Raw genomic sequence first — 21,780 nt, forward strand, 5'->3', positions numbered from 1 at the left:
TTATTATTATGTTTGAAAATATAATATCTAACCTATGAATAGCAATAACAGATACAAGTAAATGTTTTCCAATAAAGCATTCTTCTGTAAGAATGTTATAATAAGTTGTACAGCGCCGTAAATCGAATAAAGAGTTAGGATCGCGTCTGGAGAGGACATTACTGGCAGGCGACGCGACGTTACTGTCGATCGCGACATTACTGCAACCCCCTTATATCGATACTGGGAGATCGTGGCCAGGGACGCACTGAGCTCCCGTAGCGCGACACTAAATCAAAGATTTGTTTGTCGCCAGTGAAGGTAGCCCCACGGAAATCAATCAACATAAATATTTTATATTATACTCAAAAATAAATAATATGTAAATTAATTTATTATTATCGAGCGTAGGCGACTTTGGGGGACACTTGATGTTGGGGTAACTGCCCTGGGATACCGACCCGTGTCAAGTCACGTTCAACGGTGGACATTATGTTGTATCGCATGGTGGAGTTATTCGATATATCGCCGTACAAATAGCAGACGTGCGCTCCGGAGCTGCGGAGGGTGCGGTGACGAGGACGGCGCTTTGCTGCGCCTGCTTAAACATACTCTTCGCGGATTCATTGGAAATATAGTCGCCACTACAGCACTAAGCGCCGCGCTAAGTGTGTCCCTGTTCAAATAATACATTTCGTGTTCGCTGAGTTCAGGAGTGGATATCGGTGTCCACGCATGTCTCACATATGTACCAACACACATTGTATATACATTTTATATTGCTTTATTTTAAAAATCTCTGCAACATTCTGCCCTTGTGAATTCTGTATGAATACAGCCTTTTACAAGTGAAGCCTTTTATTAGCACTTGGCACTGGGAGATATGCTTAAACGCAATTCTGGTATTTTTACAAACATGAACATAATTATGTAAATGACTGACATCGTCCCGTTTACATATGCTGTTTGCTAGCCTAGATGAGTACGGGATTTCACTTAGTGGTGATTTCAAGACACGAGATTGAAGTCACAGTCGCATCATCATTACAAGGATTATCTTTCATTACAATAGTGTATGAGGCCTGTCTGTATGCCCCCACCCACCGAACATGCGACGCAGACCTCATAAATTCCGCTAAGTTCAGTCGCGTTATAACCTAATTCTAGTGTTTAAGCCAAAATAGTCTAGATTTGGACGAGATCCAAATCTGTCTGAGCAGCCCCCCCCCCCCCCCCCCCCGGCCCCGGCGACCTACTTGCGTACTCTACTGTTATTTGTCATTAAATACAATGCGAGTTTGAAAATTTTCATGTTTTATTTATCAAAATTACATTTTTGGCGATGTTTTAACGGGATCACTGATAGAAATACAGCCTCGTTGTAGAATCAGACTAGTAGACACGGACAATGTGCACGATGCACAATGCAAGTACTCACAGTGTGGAACTGCCTTATTGCTCACACAGGACTGTTTGTGCTCATCAAGCAGCGCTCTCAGGTTTCATATCTTTACGTATTTAATATTAACTTAAACGACAACTTGGGTGTCGGTATATTAACGCTGTAACTATTATTGATCATCGATGATTATTAATTGAAGATTAATTCTAATATCAAAGAATTTACATGTCAAGGCTAACTCTATAAATATGGTTCACAGTAAATGGAATAGGCCAGATGACATATTCAATAAACAAACCACTAGAATTAATTAAATAAGAACGACAAAGGTCGCGTCGTCTCTACGTAGTGTCGTGATTCTATGTAGAGAGCGCATGATTATGTAGAGTTGAGTACCACGAAATACCAGGGCCACGATGTAGAGACGGTTAAATTAGATTCTCATGAAAATCAAGTACATTAATAACTCGTCTGTTTTAGGTCATGTTTGGAAAGCTTACATTTAATTGTACTATAATATCTACTACGTCATGAATTTATTACCCGTACATGGATGTTATGCTGCGGGTGTGTGTGTGTGTGTACTGTGAGCACGGACGAGCAGCCAGTAGTGACTGCACAGTCTCGCCTGTCTTACTACTTTTATTGTACTAGCAATGCTGTCTAGTCAGAATATGTTATATGAAGAAGACTCTAGAAGTCGTCGTGGCCTAACGGATAAGACGTCCGGTGCATTCGTGTTGAGCGATGCACCTGTGTTCGAATCCCAGGCGGGTACCCGCAAAATTATAATTTGCATAATTACTGGTGGTAAGACCTCTTCTGAGTCCGCACGGGTAGGTACCACCGCCCTGCCTATTTTTGTCGTGAAGCAGTAATGCGTTTCGATTTGAAGGGTGGGGCAGCCGTTGTAACTATACTGAGATCTTAGAACTTATATCTCAAGGTGGGTGGCGCATTTACATTGTAGATGTCCATGGACTCCAGTAACCACTTAATACCAGGTGGGTTGTGAGCTAGTCTGCCCATCTAAGCAATAAAAAACAAAAACTTCAACATGAAACCCTAAAGGGCTTAGCGCCGTCACCGCGGTATTGCTCGCGAGGCCCACAACTAGTTGAAGGTTCTCGGGCCGCGAGGTCGCGTGCCATCTTCTCACCAGTTGCTATTTCAACAACAAGAATCTCACCTCCCACTAAAAAATATTTCGAAATTAGAAAGCTTGTGTCTATTTCTATTAATAATTTAACAATAATCTAAAGCCAACAAACTGCGCTAATAATGTAACCACGATCACTGCGAACATTTACAGTTACCGAAATGTTACGAGCCCAAATACAATTATTATTTGGTTAATTAGTATTTAGCTTTAGTGCTATTCTTTTTCTAATATGGCGACTCGAATACAATCAGAAATGTCCATCTTAATTTATTAACAACACGACAACAACATAACCAATGCCAATATTTTTTTTTTATTGTTTAGATGGATGGACGAGCTCACTGCCATCCTGGTGATAAGGGGTTACTGGAGCCCATAGACATCTAGAACGTAAATGCGCCACCCACCTTGAGATATAAGTTCTAGGGTCTCAAGTATAACTTACAACGGCTGCCCCACCCTTCAAACCGAAACGCATTACTGCTTCACGGCAGAAATAGGCAGGGTGGTGGTACCTACAGTGCGGACTCCCAAGAGGTCTTACCACCAGTAATTATGCAAATAATAATTTTGCGGGTTTGATTTTTATTACACGATGTTATTCCTTCACTGTGGAAGTCAATCGTGAACATTTGTTCAGTACGAAATAATTCAAGTTTAAGATTATGAAGCCAAAATTGTACTTTAAAACACAACTCTTAATAGTCCAAAATCGGTGCTGCGCTGAGTGAAACAGCGACGCAGTAGTCCGCTGCTAACCACTCGACTAATGAGGCAATCTCTAGCGAATTACGAGTATGTCAGAGGCTCTCATCGTTCGAGCGAGTTAGATCATACACTAATGTTATATCTAATTGATACCGCTTAAACATTTTCTGTGAATATCTTACACGCTTTCGGTAAAGTTTTAACTAAGCGGTGATCCAGTGATGAGACTGGGTTATAATTTAAACAGAATCATAAGATGAGTCAAGAGTGGCTAATGCCGGTTTGTCCACGTCACTCGTTGAAGTTCTGTTCAATGCCGTTTTCATTCTAAGTCTCTTAACGATATAGTTACACTTTTATGCCGTCGCGTTGTTTGTCGATCCTTGCTCCCTCCGTCCAAGTCCCGATCCCGAGTGTCGCTGAGTTGCTGCTTCCTGTTGCAGAGCCGCAACAAGGCGCTGGCAGCCACCGGGCGCCCCACCCCCAAGCCGACTCGTAAGCCCCTCGCCCGCCTCGACGCCACTACCTACCGCCCTCACCTGCGCCTCGGCACCGGCTTGCTGCAAGCCCTCACAGACCAGCCCGAGGACCACACCTCCCTCCACCGCCGAGCCGACGATTATACGCCGCCTAAACAACAACTAGTGGATGAACCGACCAAGCCGAGCGAGCAAGTGCTACAAGGAGACACCTTTATACACCAGATCACGCCTGTCTACATTCAAGACTTCGAACAGCTGAGTCCGGACCAACAGGTCTTGAGACAAGACGAACAACAGCAAGACTACACACAGCAGCATCAACTGGCACCGCAGAACTACTTCCAACAACCGACTCACGATTATTATCGGCGGCAGCTGATCGAGCAACAAGATGCTTACCTCCGGCAGCAGCGGTACCAGCAGATCCCTCAGTACTACCAGGTCACGCCGGGTCAGTACCGGGTGCAGAACGAGCCGTTCCAGTACAGCCTGCTGCTGCGGCAGGCGGGCGGCGCGCGGCCGAGGGGGGGCTCCGATGACCTTGACCCGCGTGCGTCGGGGCTGCAGTGAGCGGCGGCGACCGGTCGACGATCGCTTGCGTAAAGCTGCACTGTGCTACATCTCGTTTGCGAAACCCATCCTTTAAATGTGCACCGCATAAATCATCCTTTCATTCAGTTCCCATTGAGGCGTGAGACGGCTCCGTTCATGTTTACGTTTTGTTTTGCTCTCATTAGTTTCTCTCTCAACTAGGAGACTTTCATCATCATTACAGTGATGTGCGTTGCGTCATTTATGATCGGCGCGGCTGTCGTTCGGTCGCCGGATATTGTCGACTCACGATCATATACTTTTAAATTGAGTAATATTCTAATGTAACGACCATAATTTTAAAGGTTCAAAGACCTGATCTCTTCTGGCGACATTTCAACTGTGTTGCTTCATTATTACAAAGATAATCAAGTTAGTTGCGTCTGAACGACATCTCGACATCTCGTGCTCCCTCGCACTAAAAACTTATGTATTTAATGTCAAATTTAAGCCCAAAAAGACATGGTATACAAAAATTGGTTGTAATGTGAAGGGTGATTAGTTTGCGAGTGAATGTTTGGCGCGGTAGACATCTTGAATAATTATGAAGATGACTATTTTAATGTTTTCTTTGAGGATATTATATTTTTTTTGTATTCTCGAAACAAATTGTATTGTCTCATTTGTTAATATCTGTCCGTCCATGATCGCAACCTCCCTTACACAACAACCTCTCACCGGTGACTGTAACAGTGTTGAAGCACATATGTTTGAATTAGCGAATACTGCGCAGCATTGTAGGATAATATTGTTGATTTTCAAGGATTTCGTCGTTCAATTTAAGATCGCCCCTCTGTAATTATATCGATATCGAAGGTCACAAGCACCCGCCTTGTGCTCCAATAATTGATCAAATTACTTGTAAGTTGTTGTACTCGTAGCTTCACGGGTAAGTACCATCGTGCTCCCTCCGCGACTTTAACATCAAATGCCTATTAGAAGATGTTGACCTTTTGTTGAGTCGGCTCGTGTCTGCAGAATTATTGTTGAAATAGTAACAAGCGTAGCGAAGTCTAACCGAGTTTATCTATACCAATGTACAATGGATGTGGTGGATATGACTACTGTGTGAGTGAGGCTTTAACCTCACGACGACTTCATGACTTAACTCGTCTGAATAAAAAGTTTATCTATTATAGTATAAGATGCATGAAATTCAGTCTATCTGTTTGGAGGCCACGATGCCACAAACAGACACGGGTTCAGATAGTTCACTAGCTACTCGTAGTCCAGAACCAAAGTAATAATAATAATAATATTTTATTCAAGCCTGTTAAAAACAAACACGTACAAGAATACTTAACACTAGTATAATAATATACATGGCCTTTTTATGAGGTATCAAATAACAATATTCCCTGACTTTTATGCTAGGAAAACCTATAGTTGATCACCATTGCAACTTGTCTTAGAGTGAAATAAATTATTTGATTTACTATTCGTCCTACTTAACGACTATTACTTGTTTAATAACATATATTTTATGGGCGGCGGATGTCTTCCAGAAGTTCAGGATAGGCAGTCACTGAAAGGTTTTCAGCTTAAATAAACTGTGTCTATGCTTTGATTTGAATAAAGCGGCTGCACCTGGATGGATTTTGCAAGCACTTGCATAAATAAAACGCAACACAAACGAAGCCAGTAGTTACCACTAACTCATAAGTTTACTTAATAAGTGCCACTGTTTGACAAATTTATATTTTAAGATTATATTTCTTTACGCACTCGTGTGTGTGTGTGTGTAAAATAAATACATTAAACGAATTTTAGTCGGTTATTACTTCACACAATCCTCTCGTACAAAGTGACGTATTCTCACTGACTGACTGACTGAATGACTGATCCATGTCCGGCCCGTGGCAGAAAACGTTTGATACATATCTACAGGTATGTACATACCAACGTGTTACTGGCGAGAGTGTTGCTATTTTTTATTGTTTAGATGGGTGGACGAGCTCACAGCCCACCTGGTGTTAAGTGGTTACTGGAGCCCATAGACATCTACGACGTAAATGCGCCACCCACCTTGAGATATAAGTTCTAAGGTCTCGAGTACAGTTACAAAGGCTGCCCCACCCTTCAAACCGAAACGCATTACTGCTTCACGGCAGACATAATGGCTAATGGCGGGTCGCAGGAACTTCTATATAAACTTGTTTTAATTAAAGTGTATTGAGTAAATAAAGTAGATTTACTTATATACGAGCAATAAATAAAAATTATAATTCCAAAATCGACATTTAATACTACGAGACGTTGGACACCATATATGCTGAAATTGATAATGACGGCTCCGACATGGAAGGCGGTCCGTCACGAGGACTGGGGTGGATTGGCATACGCTGGGCATCAGCCTGGCTGAATCTGATCCACCATCGCTCCCGTTTAACCCGGACTCTACCCCGTCTCCTCAGGATACCGCTGAAGCCATAGACATCTTAACATCACACATCACCTCGACATTAGATAGGTCATCGAAACAAGTTGTAGCGGAGGACTTCCTTCACCGCTTCAAATTGTCCGACGATATTAGGGAACTCCTTAGAGCTAAGAACACCTCGATACGCGCCTACGACAGGTATCCTACCGCGGAAAATCGTATTCGAATGCGTGCCCTACAACGCGACGTAAAGTCTCGCATCGCCGAAGTCCGAGATGCCAGATGGTCTGATTTCTTAGAAGGACTCGCGCCCTCCCAAAGGTCTTACTACCGCTTAGCTCGTACTCTCAAATCGGATACGGTAGTAACTATGCCCCCCCTCGTAGGCCCCTCAGGCCGACTCGCGGCGTTCGATGATGACGAAAAAGCAGAGCTGCTGGCCGATACATTGCAAACCCAGTGCACGCCCAGCACTCAAGCACCGTGGACCCTGTTCATGTAGAATTAGTAGACAGTGAGGTAGAACGCAGAGCCTCCTTGCCACCCTCGGATGCGTTACCACCCGTCACCCCGATGGAAGTTAAAGACTTGATCAAAGACCTACGTCCTCGCAAGGCTCCCGGTTCCGACGGTATATCTAACCGCGTTATTAAACTTCTACCCGTCCAACTCATCGTGATGTTGGCATCTATTTTCAATGCCGCTATGGCGAACTGTATCTTTCCCGCGGTGTGGAAAGAAGCGGACGTTATCGGCATACATAAACCCGGTAAACCAAAAAATCATCCGACGAGCTACCGCCCGATTAGCCTCCTCATGTCTCTAGGCAAGCTGTATGAGCGTCTGCTCTACAAGCGCCTCAGAGATTTCGTCTCATCCAAGGGCATTCTCATCGATGAACAATTCGGATTCCGTACAAATCACTCATGCGTTCAACAGGTGCACCGCCTCACGGAGCACATTCTTGTGGGGCTTAATCGACCAAAACCGTTATACACGGGAGCTCTCTTCTTCGACGTCGCAAAAGCGTTCGACAAAGTCTGGCACAATGGTTTGATTTTCAAACTATTCAACATGGGCGTGCCGGATAGTCTCGTGCTCATCATACGGGACTTCTTGTCGAACCGCTCTTTTCGATATCGAGTCGAGGGAACCCGCTCCTCCCCACGACCTCTCACAGCTGGAGTCCCGCAAGGCTCTGTCCTCTCACCCCTCCTATTTAGCTTATTCGTCAACGATATTCCCCGGTCGCCGCCGACCCATTTAGCTTTATTCGCCGACGACACGACTGTTTACTATTCTAGTAGAAATAAGTCCCTAATCGCGAAGAAGCTTCAGAGCGCAGCCCTAGCCCTAGGACAGTGGTTCCGAAAATGGCGCATAGACATCAACCCAGCGAAAAGTACTGCGGTGCTATTTCAGAGGGGAAGCTCCACACGGATTTCCTCCCGGATTAGGAGGAGGAATCTCACACCCCCGATTACTCTCTTTAGACAACCCATACCCTGGGCTAGGAAGGTCAAGTACCTGGGCGTTACCCTGGATGCATCGATGACATTCCGCCCGCATATAAAATCAGTCCGTGACCGTGCCGTGTTTATTCTCGGTAGACTCTACCCCATGATCTGTAAGCGGAGTAAAATGTCCCTTCGGAACAAGGTGACACTTTACAAAACTTGCATAAGGCCCGTCATGACTTACGCGAGTGTGGTGTTCGCTCACGCGGCCCGCACACACATAGACACCCTCCAATCCCTACAATCCCGCTTTTGCAGGTTAGCTGTCGGCGCTCCGTGGTTCGTGAGGAACGTTGACCTACACGACGACCTGGGCCTCGAATCAATTCGGAAATACATGAAGTAAGCGTCGGAACGATACTTCGATAAGGCTATGCGTCATGATAATCGCCTTATCGTTGCCGCCGCTGACTACTCCCCGAATCCTGATCATGCAGGAGCCAGTCACCGTCGACGCCCTAGACACGTCCTTACGGATCCATCAGATCCAATAACCTTTGCATTAGATGCCTTCAGCTCTAATACTAGGGGCAGGCTTAGGGACCCCGGTAACCGTACTCGTCGAACTCGACAAAGAGGTCGACGTGCAACCTAACCCATGCATCAGCCCGCTGAGTTTCTCGCCAGATCTTCTCAGTGGGTCGCGATTCCGATCCGGTAGTAGATTCATTCGCGAAACAATTGCTCTTGAGTTGTTAGGTCTCCTTCGGAGGCGCTCGGGCAGTTGTTAGCAAATCCCACCCCTCTTGGCTGAGCCTTTGCTCGCCCAAGGCGGTCCTTAGTAAAGTTTTTCTCTCGATCGAAGGGATGTGACTTGATAACATGTTTGTAGGGGAAATCTTATTTCTTGATGTTCGCTCAGACGCTGATACCGGTACTTCCTCATGTAAATAATAACGTGTTTAAAACTTCACACTGTTTTAGTATCATTCCTTAGAAAGGGGTAAAAGAGTGGGATGGGCTAGAAGAAAACTGATTGGTTAGTCGGATTCAATGAAATGTTATATATGTGACAATAAATAACCGGGTGCCTGTTTCACAATAGTGTTAGTAGGTATGCATTATGCACAACAGCTTCTTGGATATACTCTGGCGCCACCTACCGACCGTTGATAGAACCATGACCATTATCTGGAGAGCCAACAACTGTACTAAGTTTCAAGCACCGGATTAAGTATATATGTATGTACACACGTATAAACGCATACGCAGCAGAACACACACAAACAAAAATACACATATTCATGCTTATATCGTGGACGTAGCTTAGTGGAAGTGAGCAGTGTCGTGTTTGAGGTTCTCAACATAGTTGGTAAAGTTCCATTGGAACATGACAACATATAGCGAGGAGCGTAGAGCGGTTTTGCTTTCATTAACTACTCGTCATTAAGTATTCTTGACTACTGTTAACTAAAAGCTATCATGATTATTATTTTTTATATACTTATCTAGTGTCAGATATTAGAAGCTTCATACCAAATACTACATTTTATTAACGATTACGAAAATAATACTGTCTGTCCGTTGTGTTTTCAAGCTTAAGCATTCTTTTTTTACAAGACTTTAATAAAATTTTGGATGGAAATAATTTGGCCCGTAGAGAAGCATTTAAACTGACTTTAAGTGTATCCAGAAGGCGCCAGCCAGGCTCGAGGGGCAGTCCACGTAGCGAGGCTGCGGACGGAATGTTGCTAGTTTCGAAATAAGCTGATAATATAATAGTTAACTGGCAATATGTATGACATTATCTTGTATTTGAAGTCGGATAATAAGCAGTTGTCATTTAAAATTAACATAAAATTAAAATTATAAAATACTGACTAAACGTTCAGTTTTCTAAGCAGAAAAAATCTCTAAAACATTTCTCAAGGTGAGCGATGACGTCGGGTGTCTTACCGGGACGCCTGAAAGATACACTAGTTTATTGTTTTTCTCAAAATATTTTAATTTAAAGAAAAAATAATTTTATAGTCATTCTACACGACCGCGCCAAATGTGAAATTTTCACGACTTCACAAGTATTTATCGCGAACACCTCGTAGTGCGCTACGGCACATTGGGAATTCCATTGAATAAACAAATTAAATACCTGGTCTTACTAATTATGACCTTGAAAACGCTCAAAGAAGTCGCTCCGCTTATGAGGTCGTCCAGAGCTGCCACACGCGATCACAGTGGCGTCATTGGATTACAGGCGGTCGTCAAGGCGACCAACCTCACACACCCTCGCATTCCATTCAAAACTTTTGCATTCCCAGAGAGTGCTGTGGGACAGTGGATAGGATAAACAGGCGTACTAATAGGTGATGCTTAAAAAAGCCTGCGTAGTCCAAGTTGGACTAGAGAAAAAGCAATTTACCTTTGTTCTCACAGCTAGTTTAATAATGAGACAATATGAGGCATGGGAACCAATGGAACCCTCCATAACTCGCATACGACGATACCAAGTTCCCTTCACTGCGGTGAATGATCTACCACTATCAAGTAATGTTGGCACAAAATAGACAGCCGATCGTAAAACTGTATCGCTGGTAATTTAAATATAAAACCGATGGTAACGAGCGCGCCGAGAGACAGAAACAAACAGCAATCTACAGGAGCGATCTTGATCTTATAATTTGGTTATCTATTAGTCCCTAAGGCTCTTTCGGTTCATATTTACCTGGTTTATTTTGGAAAAAACCGGGCTCGCTCCACTGTTACTGTCGTCTATTGCATTGGAGGACGTTGATTTCTCGCAAGTACCTACTCGTGCGCCACTTGTCATGCCTTGATAGTACAATGACATATCATTTGTATGAAGCACCAACAAAAACTGGGCCAAGTTCCAACTCCATCAGATGAATGGTTTACTAATAAATCCATAGAGCTACCAAGAAACACTGAATTTATGTTTATCTGTTGTCTATAGACGTATCTGACAAACAGACGTATTCAAGTTGCCTTGAACTCAGTCTAAGTTTGATATTGCGAACGAAAACATTTGTAAAAAAAAAACAACTCAAAGTCGTAAAAGTAGCATCGCTGAGTCTAACGCTAGACCCGACTTGGTTTTAGTTTGTAAATATCACCTCGCGCTCAGAAATACCCACTCAAATGAATTCGGCCTTTATTATTACGACATTAAAGATTTCGAATATGTTTGTATTATATATTTACTTATTAGTTAATTAAAACGAACCCTTTTAATTTAATGTCTGTTTGTTCGTATGTCACAGACAGTGGATTCTTGGCACTATGAAGTACTCGTATGTGTAAACTTGGATGCGTCGCCCGGTGTACTGGTATCGAGTGACACGACTCGACCGGTGCCAGAACCCACCACCCACTTTTGTAATGAAATATGTATTACCATATGTTCAGATATTACACAGAAAAATCAAACTCACTTAGGCGTTAGCGTAGATAATGAATGGCGTTAGGGTGTACTGTTGGCTTGTTCAGGCAGCAAAAAGCAGTCATACATATTTTGGCTTCAAGTATAGGGTCGCTGTTACATGTACAATACTTATGCTTCATGTGGCGTGTGTGGGTGGCGTGGACGCTGTGACCACTGAAGCTCTCCGCCACTGGCCACCAGCTGGCTCATCATCTCGTTCTCCCATCTCTTCAATATGTTTCGATATAGACGTTGTCACGTGGGTGTCCGCCTGTGAAGAAAACAGTGTGGCAGGTCTTCATGACTCTACGACAAGGTGCATTTTTCACGTGAATGTAATATACATATATGTAAGCTTGAGGGTAGACATTATTTTGTTAAACACCAAGTAAAAGGAGGTCACTTTTTGATTCCTGATTTAATCAACAATATGATAACTTAATTCACTTTCACTTATCCAATCTTTAACCAGTACGTACAACAGTCACTGAATCACACAACGTAACAACGTAGTAAGTGCACCGGGCAAACGCAGTCGAACGAATGTTCATTTCAAGGCACGTTCCGCCTTTTTATACTAGCCGGCGCAGCTGGCTTATGAGTCACTTCTGTTGCAGCTGTTGTTTACGAGTGGAACGACACGGCCGGCGCGCCTGGCTTGTGTGAGTCACTCCTATTGCACGTGCTGTATAACATAAATATCGTTAACGCCGTCACGGCCATACTGACGTGCGCTCGTCCTCGTGCGCGCATTCTTATGGTATGTCTGTGAACAACAAACGTGTTCGTTCATCCTGACATTAACGGATGCAACTTAAAACGTGGTCTATGATATTAACAATCTAGTACGGTTCGGTTCGCATAATTCTTCAGAAAATCCTATACTGGCTATAAATAACCTTCAGACTGCTTACATACCTGGGCCAGTTCATTTAAAACTCTTCAGGTATGTAAGTATGTCCCTTTTAACTTAGACCGGAATTGTTATCCCTTCAGTTTTTCGAACTGGACCGGATAATGCTAGACCGAATCGCAATCCATGTAGCTAATTGTTGTGGCTAATCTGGATGAAAATCCCTATAGCCAAGCCATTGGACCGGACAGACCCTTCAATGACTTCACACTTTTTTTTTTTTTTTTTTTTCCTCTTTTTTTTTGCTAGTCCGGATTAACATCTCTCTAGCCACATACAATTCTTTTTTTTTTTTTTTTTTTCTTAATCTGCGTGTACGGTAGCGTTTGTTAAAACATTTCTTAAACCAGAACATTTATACGGAATTTCTTCAGAAATAGTGCGAGACCGACCACCGTTTTCTACATTTCCAACACCTGCACCTGAGGTGCCTGAGCTTACAGACATTGTATCACTACCCACAGACTATGTTTGCTGTATCGCTATTTGCGGACAAAAATGTCGCTTCTATTGTCAGTGATAGAGTCATCATCATTAAGATCAGTTTCACGAACAAGATTAATTAACCCATCTGTGTACGCCGTCACGTCATCGTCACTATAATTTTCAGAAATTTCTAGTAGGCCTGACGGGCCTCGAGGTACTTCGCGTAAGTTTTCATGGGGAACTTTGTACACTAGAACCATTTACATATCTCAATTTATACCTATTGTTTTCCAAAACTGCAGATGATCGAAAGATTACTGGTCGCCCGGAGGCCTTTCCCGCTTCACCAGGACCGGTGGGCGAGCAAAGGCTCAGCCAAGAGGGGTGGGATTTGCTAACAACTGCCCGAGCGCCTCCGCAGGAGACCTAACAACTCAAGAGCAATTGCTTCGCGAATGAATCTACTACCGGATCGGAATCGCGACCCACTGAGAAGATCCGGCGAGAAACTCAGTGGGCTGATGCATGGGTTAGGTTGCACGTCGACCTCTTTGTCGAGTTCGACGAGTACGATTACTGGGGTTCCTCAGCCTGCTCCTAGTGTTAGAGCTGAAGGTATCTAATGCAAGAGTTATTGGATCTGATGGATCCGTAAGGACGTGTCTAGGGTGACTACGGTGACTTGTTCATGAAACCGCTTACCATTGAATAAATTACTATGGCTTTGTTTTATAAGACTACAGTCTGACCCTGAATGGAACATAAAGGGGGAGCCAAAACCACTTATCTGTAACACACTGAAGCTCTGGAACACACGTTGACGTCTCTGGTTGGACCTGCCACAGCACCTGGAGCAGTGTCGTTTTTCTTCTTGTAGCGCATGGAACACCCAGAAGCTACATGGCTCGCATCACCGCACACGTAACAGCCGACTTGCAGGCGAGAGCCGGGCGCCCACGGATGAGGAGGTTGTTCAGGTTTTGCAGGCTGTATTTTTGTGAGGCAAGTAGTAGCTCGAGCCTTAAGCGAATGTGTGAGAGTCAAAATTAAATCGACACCATCCAATACTTCAACTACTTTAAACGGCCCTTTAAACTTCGTATCTAATTTAGTTTGATTATGCTCTTCGTATTAATGTGTGGACGAGCTCACAGCCCACCTTGTGTTAAGTGGTTACTGGAACCCATAGACATCCACAGCGTAAACGCACCACACACCTTGAGATAGAAGTTCTAAGGTCTCAGTATAGTTACAACCGCTGCCCCACCCTTCAAACCGAAAAACACCACTGCTTCACGGCAGAAATAGGCAGGGTGATGGTACCCGTGCGGTCGATGGCACTATACGGAGCACCCGTCTGGTGCCACGTCCTTACCCACGAGAACGTCGCCGCGCTGCGACGCCGGCAGCGCGCGATCGCAGTCAGAGTTATTCAATGATACCTCACAGTCTCCTACGAGACGGGGCGCCCTAGCGCAAGTGCAGCCGGAGCGCGGGGGCTCCAATATCGGCAGTCCGTGCTGGAGGCGTGGTCTCGTCGTTTGGCGGACCCGTCGGCCGGCCTCCGTACCGTCGAGGCGATCTGCCCGGTTCTCGCGGACTGGGTGGGCCGCGACCGCGGAAGTCTCACCTCCGGCTACCTGTGCAGACTCACAAGACATTTTACCACCATGCAAACTTCTTACCGCAACAAATCTTACCAGCCACCACGCAAACTACAATTTTACGGGTTCCACCTCTCTTACACGATGTTACTCCCACACTGAGGAAGCCAACCGCGAACACTTGTCAAGCACGCACAAGCACGCACTTCACCGGAAAAACCTGCATCCGCCAGCGGAACCCGAACACCGCCGCATCGCCAGACACGAACGCACCGGACGTCTTATCTTACAGGTCACGACGACTTCAGATGTGTCAAGTTTTCTTCCCCACGGAAACTTGCTTGCTTTCTTGTTTGCTTGCTTGCTTGCTGGAGCCCGAAGTCATCGAACGTGTAGTGTTATTGGTATTGAATCGAGTAGATTCTAAAATTTCAGCGACAATTCACAGTCTCATGTCCTGGTTTACTGTACTAGTGCCATGTAACTCTAGCAGTAGTCATTGGCTTAAAAACGATTCGTGTCGGAACTACCCACTCGTCATGACAGATCCATTATTGCGATCGAAGTTTCACTTGAGATTTGCACTTGCCTTAATTTCTTGCAATAGCTTGTTACGTGTTGTATTTCCGTTAGTAAATGCCATGTGATGAAGTCGACAGTCAAACTGGGCAACATGAGCCAGAACGTAAGATGTGACGATTTCTTCGTGGCTCAGATCTTCCATCGAGGTAACAGAGACGTTATTACACGACTTACGTATGCTGCATTCACGCTCTTGTGGCGTACCACTACTAGTATTCTGATCTGCATCATGTTTTTTTTTTTGCTGTACTTCGAACATGTTCAAACACGTCACGTCAGTGAGAGTAGAGTCCTGATCTCACTTCTGATGTAAGCTTGAGGGTAGACATTATTTTGTTAAACACCAAGTAAAAGGAGGTCACTTTTTGATTCCTGATTTAATCAACAATATGATAACTTAATTCACTTTCACTTATCCAATCTTTAACCAGTACGTACAACAGTCACTGAATCACACAACGTAACAACGTAGTAAGTGCACCGGGCAAACGCAGTCGAACGAATGTTCATTTCAAGGCACGTTCCGCCTTTTTATACTAGCCGGCGCAGCTGGCTTATGAGTCACTTCTGTTGCAGCTGTTGTTTACGAGTGGAACGACACGGCCGGCGCGCCTGGCTTGTGTGAGTCACTCCTATTGCACGTGCTGTATAACATAAATATCGTTAACGCCGTCATATATAATAATTTTGTGGTATTGGAAAGGATTCCCACAAGGGAAACTTTGCAACCGTAACATCAATTACTTGTAGTTTGTCGTGTCTGGATGTGTACTACATTCTTGTCTATTTGTTTTGTGCCCCGAAACAATCAGGGATTCTGGTTTGGAAGGTTTTTGTATTGTCACGAAAAAAGACCACCCACCTTATTTAAGTCACATTGAAACTGAAATTACGTTTCAAGGTTTCACGCGGAAGTCATTTGTGAATATACTCATTACAAAGGTAATGATTTAGAAGCTACGACATGTTTATCGACAACGGGCACGACCTCACGACAAAACTTAGTTCGTGTTAAAGTTGATCATAATAATATTTTCTGCTCAATATTCCAACCGCAACACACTATCGGCTTAGTAGTTCTATTGCGGAAAGTTATTGAAGTACAAAGTTCAGTTCCATCTTACGACGAGAGGCGGCGACACTGCGAACTTTTAATGATCTATGAACCAAACTCTTAAAGTTTCAGTGATACCGAGCTTTTCGATTAGCTTCAGAAGTCGGACGTTGGAAAATGTGCCTTGAAATTCTAGGTGAACTTAAAATGAAAGCGGTAAAATTGAAATCTTTTTGAATTGTAATCTTTGACGATGTATTATGAGTCCAAACTAAGTGTGGTACCAGTCAGCCTATACCTGCCGCATAGCATTCGCGATTTCTACTTCAAAGGGTAAATATTCGCTACAATAAAGTGTGTGAATCTTCAAGATAACTTGGTTCAAAGTGCAAATGTCGCTCGCATTCAAGACGTGTTTATGAGCTCCGGTTATTATTTACCACTAGATATGTTAAACGTACGTGTTTGTAAACGCATTTTCTGTTTATATGTTGTTCTCGGTCCAGTCTAAGTTGAACTGCGAGGTACTAAACGAAGAGTTCGGGTTCGAGGTGCGGTGGGCCATCGCCGGAGACAGCATCGTGCTGCAGCTGGTCGCCAAGCTAGGTAAGTTGTTACGCACGCTGTATTCAACCAGGTGGCGGGTACAATTATTGTAATGATACTGAGATGCAGCCTCACGGAAACCGTGGCAGGCGTTGTCCTACAAACAGCTACCCAGTTGGAGTCAACACTGTTGCTGTTGAATAGAAAGTCTAAAACTGAGTTTATTTTTAAATTACAATACGTTTGTTAAATATATATATATAGGTGACCTTATCTGCGCTACAAAATCCATACGTAGACTAATATTATAAATGTAAAAGTGTCTTTGTTTGTTTGTCCTTCTTTTGTGTTAAAACGAGGCAATCGATTGATATGATTTTTTATATAGTGATAGTTTTAGGTCAGGAGGTATTTTATCACTAAAGAATATCTAATTTCCACCAGAAACTACACTGACGCTTTTCTTTAACCACGTGACGAATCCGCCGGTAATAGCTATTGTAACATATATTTAGTGTAGTTAAAGAGCACAGTATATCTACACATACTATGGAGTACAATTAAATCGCAGATATGCCGTCTTATGTTGTAATAACAACAGCTGTGGGGCACAAATGATCAGTAAGAATGTAAAATATATGTAGTTTTTTGTCTATGTATCGGTTTGTAAGCGTGTTGAAATAGGCTATAGTAATGATTTTCATTGTTTATCGCAGACGACGGAGAGTACATGTCTTTCGGTATCTCGGGGCATCCCTCTCGGGTGCAGATGGTGGGTGGAGACGTGGCCGTGGCTTGGGTAGACAAGGACAGCTTCATGGGATACTCTAAGGATTACTATCTGGATGCGAAGAGTCAGTGCGCCGGAGTTCGAGGGACTTGTCCGGACGAGAGGATTGTTGTAAGTTTTAGTGTTAGACTGACGGTAGGATGAAAACACAACAGGATGGCTCACCCAGTATTCTGCCAACATGATATTCGTCATTCAGGTGTGGAGGGCTGGAGATCTTTCTTTTTGGTTCTGTTAATTTCCGAGACATCATTGCCATAAAGTACACATTGAGTAATGGCAGAAAGTGGATTGATTTAATTTTAGTCTTGGTCACACCGATTGTCCTATTGATGCTATCTCATTTATTATCTAATATATAAAATTCTCGTGTCACAGTTTTCGTTGCCATACTCCTCCGAAACGGCTTGACCGATTTTGATGAAATTTTTTGTGCTTATCCGGTATCTATGAGAATCGGCCAACATCTATTTTTCATTCCCCTAAATGTTAAGGGTGGTCCACCCCTAAATTTTATTTGTTATTTTTTAGACAAAAAATTTTGTTTTTATTTTTTTTATGATACAGCATACAAAAATACATACAACCCTAAATTTTCACCCCTCTACGATCAACCCTTATTTTTTATTTGCTAATTAAAAACTTTAAAATTTTTTGCGAGAATTTTGTTTTTATTTTGTCATGACATAGAATAAAAAAATTCATATTACTCTGAAATTTTCACCCCTCTACGATTAACCCCTATTTTTTATTTGTTAATTATAAACTTTAATTTTTTTGACAAAGTTTTTATTTTGTTTTGTCATGACTTAAAATAAAATAAAAACATATTACTCAAAATTTTCACTCTTATACGATCAACCCCTATTTTTCCATCCCGATTAATATTTTTTTTATTCTATCCGCACACAGATCACAGATCCGCAATAAGGTTGCAAGATGGCAATCAAATATTATAATTGTAGTACGATAAATTCTTATTCAGAGTTCATAATTTCAATTTCCTTTAATTATGATTTTTTTTAAATTGAATTTGATCTCCCGCCGTCGCCGGTCGACTACTGATCAACTATCAATCGATCAGCTATCCCCGCCAGGTGTCACCACTCATCCAGCAAACATCACGTAGTAGGGATGGGGACGAAGCCGGTCTCCTGTCTTACTTACTCACTATACATCATAGATTATACACTTAATATATTTGAGAGCTATACAATACTATACATTTTTCAACCATGTTTTTTTGGTTTTATTTGTGTATCAATAGTATGTTCAGTAGGTCTGAGAATCGGCTACTATCTATTTTTCATACCCCTAAGTGAAAAGGGTTGTCCACCCCAAACATTTATTTTTTGGATATATTTTTTTGTTTATAATGAGGTATTATGTGGTTAAATGAGGTTTTTTTTCTCAGTAGAATTTCCCTAGAAATCTTATTTAAGGCAACACAACGTTTGCCGGGTCAGCTAGTCTAATATATAAAATTCTCGTGTCACAGTTTTCGTTGCCATATTCCTCCGAAACGGCTTGACCGATATTGATGAAATTTTTTGTGCTTATCCGGTATCTATGAGAATCGGCCAACATCTATTTTTCATCCCCCTAAATATTAGGGGTAGTCCACCCCTAAATTTTTTATTTTATTTTTTAGACAAAATTTTTAATTTCTATTTTTTTATGATACAACATACAAAAATACATACAATCCTCAATTTTCACCCTTCTACGATCAACCCTTATTTTTTATTTGCTAATTAAAAACTTTAAATTTTTTTGCGAGAATTTTGTTTTTATTTTGTCATGACGTAGAATAAAAAAAATCATATTACTCTGAAATTTTCACCCCTCTACGATCAACCCCTATTTTTTATTTGTTAATTATAAACTTTAATTTTTTTGGCAAGATTTTCATTTTTATTTTTATTTTGTCATGAATTTAAATAAAAAATCTGATGTTACTCTCAATTTTTCATCCCTCTATGATCAACCCCTATTTTTTGTTAGTTATAAACATTAATTTTTTTGGCAAGTTTTTTATTTAGTTTTATCATGACTTAAAATAAAAAAAATCATATTACTCTCAATTTTCACTCTTATACGATCAACCCCTATTTTTCCATCCGCAATAAGGTTGCAAGATGGCAATCAAATATTATAATTGTAGTACGATAAATTCTTATTCACAGTTTATAATTTCAAGTTCCTTTAATTATGATTTTTTTTAAATTGAATTTGATCTCCCGCGCTCGCCGGTCGACTACTGATCAACTATCAATCTATCAGCTATCCCCACCAGGTGTCACCACTGATCCAGCAAACATCACGTAGTAGGGATGGGGACGAAGCCGGTCTCCTGTCTTACTTACTCACTATACATCATAGATTATACACTTAATATATTTGAGAGCTATACAATACTATACATTTTTCAGCCATGTTTTGTTGGTTTTATTTGTGTATCAATAGTATGTTCAGTAGGTCTGAGAATCGGCTACTATCTATTTTTCATACCCCTAAGTGAAAAAGGTTGTCCACCCCAAACATTTATTTTTTATTTTAATTTTTTGGATATATTTTTTTGTTTATAATGAGGTATTATGTGGTTAAATGAGGTTTTTATTTCTACAGTAGAATTTCCCTAGAAATCTTATTTAAGGCAACACAACGTTTGCCGGGTCAGCTAGTTTATAACATAAATATAAGTCTCCAATCTTGAAATAAAATCTTTACAATGAAATAAATTTGCTGTAACGCGTGTGTCAAGACGTATTAAAAGTGCATTCTGATTTGCTGTTAAGAAGTCGTCAAAAGAAATATAACTTCAATTGGTTCTTATTCTTTTTTAGTCGAAGACTAGCTCCGTCCGCGTGCTCAACGCAGCGCTGGTGAACGGCTACTCCATAGTGACGTACCAGCGAAGTCTTCGCGCCGCTGATGAACTGGATCTGCCCATCTTCACTAACACTAGCCAGCCGGTCATTTGGGCCATTGGACCTCTCAATTCTAGACTTGAAGCGTCTTATCACCACACCTATCTCAAGGTAAGGAGCTGTGTTATAGATTCATATAAGTCTTGTGAGCCCACACGGGCAAGTAACATCGTCCTGCCTATTTCTGCCGTCAAGCAGTAATGCGTTTCAGTTTGAAGGGTAGGAATCCATAAAAGCGGAGACTTCGAACTCATGTCTCAAGGTTAATGTAACCCGCATTAACTTTATTGATATTTATGGAATCCGATGACCACCGATGATTAGCACCAGGTGGACCATGTTGATGAGCTCGTCCATCCATCTTAATAATAGATCAGATTAAAAGGGTCGTGTAGCATTCGTATGAGGAAGGTATTCATCAAGCGGAGGCTAACTTCATTAGAAGAACACATTGGTTGGTACAACGTGATCACCAACACCATCAGAACCAAGAGCAATAAAGTTTCATGAGCAGTTCCAGGTCATTGTGGCAGATTTGTTGGTGCTGTGACTGAACTCACGAACAAAGTGAACACTTTCTTTGTGCAGGAGGACAAGTTCATTGAATTCGGACGCCCTCCGATGTGGAATTGTCCCATGCCAGAGAGTGAGGATGAGGGGGTTCCCAGTGCAGTGCCTATCGCCCCGGGACGCCAGCACACGCATGAACACACACACAAGCACAGAGAGCCAGTCCGACCTGAGAGTGTAAGTGATGTCATATATTTGATCAGTTCAGTGGTCTGCTACTTCGGGATCCCCACTAAGCCTGGATCAACGTTCGCCTCCAACTTTGTTAAAGATGTTGGTATTGCTATACGTGCCTCCTGGTTTCACCCGCGTTAAACTTGTAAATCAGTAATATTGTGGCTCGTTGCATTTTCCCAGAGTAAAAAAATAGTTGTATTACTGTCCCGTCTATAAACTACCAGTCGACTTGTAAATCCATTGGTACCTAAATCACCAATCAACGGACATTGTCGTTTTTGGTATAGCTGATAAACCTCAGGTCATTAAAAATTAAAAAAAAGCTTTCTACGTTATACGAATATATAAACAAAGTCTTTGTGCATAATTTCATCTAAATCCGTTCAGCTATGCTTACGTGATTGGTTAACAAACATCTAAACATCTATTATGTTACAATAGAATCGTGGCCTGCGTATATTTGTCCATGGCCCGCATGTGTTCAAGTCATGAGTCCTAGTTTTAAATTCAGCTAAAACGGTTGCAAAGTTTATAATAAATACGCAATGGTGTTCGGACCACTGGAACTGAATTAATGTACTATCTATT

At 42.2% G+C, this 21,780-nt stretch overlaps 1 protein-coding gene across 1 annotated transcript in view; it reads left to right on the forward strand.

The window, feature by feature from the left end:
- Skeletor (DM13 and DOMON_DOH domain-containing protein skeletor) overlaps positions 1-21,780 on the forward strand; it is a 58,967-nt gene that overhangs the window by 31,533 nt on the left and 5,654 nt on the right. The window contains exons 7-10 of the mRNA XM_089738880.1: positions 16,686-16,785; positions 17,442-17,626; positions 20,362-20,556; positions 21,034-21,192. Coding sequence (XP_089595006.1) covers positions 16,686-16,785; positions 17,442-17,626; positions 20,362-20,556; positions 21,034-21,192 — 639 coding nt within the window. The remainder of the gene's footprint in view (positions 1-16,685; positions 16,786-17,441; positions 17,627-20,361; positions 20,557-21,033; positions 21,193-21,780) is intronic.

This window comes from Bombyx mandarina, chromosome 26, assembly GCF_030267445.1.
Source record: "Bombyx mandarina strain Sakado chromosome 26, ASM3026744v2".
In the NCBI taxonomy this organism is placed as follows: Eukaryota; Metazoa; Arthropoda; class Insecta; order Lepidoptera; family Bombycidae; genus Bombyx; species Bombyx mandarina.